A 2,664-nucleotide genomic window follows, 5' to 3' on the forward strand; every position below is an offset into this window, starting at 1 on the left:
TCATTATAATTATTTTCATTATTATTATTACTATCATCATCGTCGTCGTCCTCTTCGCCGTCGTCATCACCATCATCATCGTCGTCAACTTAATATAAACATAGAGCGTCATTGTTTGTTCAGCACAAATTTACAACATCTCATATGGACTGCTGAAAAATAAGATTAATAATATTCATGAATAAAATTAACATATGTTTAACATAAATTATGGATTCGTAATTTATACAGGCTTGGTAGAAATAATTAACGATATTATTTTTGGAGAATAATAATAATAGTGAAAGCAATTAATCCGGGCGGGTGTTTCTATATGTTCAGACAATTTTATTTAGTGCCTGTCAAAAATTTTTTTTCTTTGCTAAATTATTTACACTGAGATTATTTATTTCTGCTTGCAATTGTGTAAAATAATCAAAATTGACTGATTTTAATTAAATTTTTTGATAGATTTTGAATTAAAATGATTCAACACGAGCTGTAGAGAAACAAATTTGTGATACACACAGCAACTACAACAGCAGCAACAACAACAATTACAGCGATATTAAAAACTATCACAACATCAACAACGACGACATATTATTTGTCAAATTGTTAAATTCATCTCCCCTTGCACCAGCAAGCTTATTGAATCCTATCAATCAAGTGGGAACCTTTAATTCAAGGCACGAAATATTAAATCATTCATTCAATTTGCTGAGTGTCTGTTGATAATCATTGCACTTCGGTCTTACAAAGGCATACTTCATCAACAAATTATATTTCTATATATCTTTTAGGCAAATAACTGCCAGACTGCAAATCCAATCAATCCTTTGATACACAGCCAACCTCCGCTACCAACAACAACCACAGATAACCCCAAAGTGAAAATTAAACACTCAAGGACAACCTTAAAACAACTCATCAACAATTATGCAATCCTGCCTACCGATCCACATGGCTGCACCTCCACCGGGCCTCATCGGGGCCCCCTGCAAACCCCTCCCTGCCATCCTCACCACAAGTCCCGTGAAGGATTCACGCTGGTTGACGCTTGAGGTCTGCAGAGAGTACGCAAGGAACAAGTGTCCGAGGTCCGAGAACGAGTGTCGCTACGCACATCCGCCGTCAGACGTCGAGATACAGACGGGCAGAGTCGTCTGCTGCTTTGATTCTATCAAGGTTAGTCGTCGTCGTCGTCCATGCCACTGTTGTCGTCGTCGTTTTTGTTGTTGTTGTCGTTGTTGTTAGTGTTGCCGGTGTTGTTTCGTTTGTGTTGTTTTGTTTTTACATTTTTCTCCGATAATCTTTGACAATGCGCTTTTTCTATTTCGCATTATCAATAATAATGTGATGCGGTCAACGTTGATAATAATGCATTTTTGTTGCGTTGTTTGGTTCTTTTTACGTATGTTTTTCAGTTTTTGTTTCGATGACTTATCTTACATCAACACCACTCACTAGCAATATCGTCAAAACTTTCAATGTTAATACATTATAGTTGTTGTTGAAGCACATATTTTCAAAATGTTTAGTATGATTAATTAACACGACATTAACTGAACAGCCGCCAAACGCATTTAAAAAAAAACTTATTATTAATTATTATTGAATTGTTTTTTTTATGTGTTGCATTTTTTTAGATTATTTATTTAATTAGTTATTTACCTCTCAACTTACCCAGACCGTGCTTAATTGTGTCATGTCTGTGATATGATATTTTGTGTCTGTGTGTCTAGGTCTATGTCATGTCTGTGATATGATATCTTGTGTCTGTGTCTCTGGGTCTATGTCTATGTAGGTTTCAGACAGATCAGTAGGTAGATTAGTTTATAATTTTGTTAATCGTTAGATTGTTTGAAGGTATGGACTGAGTCTGTCCGTCTCCTAATTCATTCATTCGTTCATTGAATGCCAACGCTTCATTAACATTAACATATTCTATGATCAACTGATTCATTAAGCATTCAGTCCTCTGTGTGTTTGCATTGTGTTCTTATCTTTTATATGGTTATTACCATTCATGCTATTTTTAAAGTGCATACAATTAAGCCGTTCATTTAAATTTTAGGGGGAGAACATTCACAGACACATTCGAATGTTTTCAACGTACTTACTCGCCTGTGTTTGTTCTTTCGCATTTTAAAAATTTAATTCTTTTTTCTCGCTAAAATCAAGTATAACTGTTACTTTAATTCATATTAGATCTAAAAGCTATTAGGATTAACGTTGAATTTGCATAAATTTTTTCAAACACCCACACTTACACACACGCACACAAACACACACACACACACACACACACATTAAAACATTTATATTTTCATCTGTTATTTCAATTTTATGTGTATTTCATACTCCATTCTATTAAATACCACAAATTTATTTATATCAGCTAAAACCATGAGGTTTCTCACAGACACGCATTTTCAAGCAATTTTTATGAATTTTGTATTCACCCACACACTAAACATTGGCAGCTACAACAAGCAACATTAGCAACGACAAAACAACAACAAATACAACCATCTTCATCACAAGACCCGAAACAACAACAACAAATACAACCGTCTTCATCACAAGACACAAAACAACAACAGCTACAACAACTACAACAGTAACAACAACAACCACAAAAAACCAGAACATCCACACGTTTGCATTGAACAATTATCCAGC

At 34.6% G+C, this 2,664-nt stretch overlaps 1 protein-coding gene across 1 annotated transcript; it reads left to right on the top strand.

The window, feature by feature from the left end:
• Positions 1 to 1,017: 1,017 nt before the first annotated feature.
• On the top strand, positions 1,018 to 1,167 carry HELRODRAFT_128647 (hypothetical protein; the record flags this gene model as incomplete). The annotated part of the gene is made up of 1 exon (XM_009028416.1): positions 1,018 to 1,167. A coding segment is annotated over one exon (150 nt), but the record flags the coding sequence as incomplete, so codon positions are not given.
• Positions 1,168 to 2,664: the final 1,497 nt, after the last annotated feature.

The sequence above is a fragment of the Helobdella robusta genome (assembly GCF_000326865.2).
Source record: "Helobdella robusta unplaced genomic scaffold HELROscaffold_55, whole genome shotgun sequence".
NCBI lineage: Eukaryota > Metazoa > Annelida > Clitellata > Rhynchobdellida > Glossiphoniidae > Helobdella > Helobdella robusta.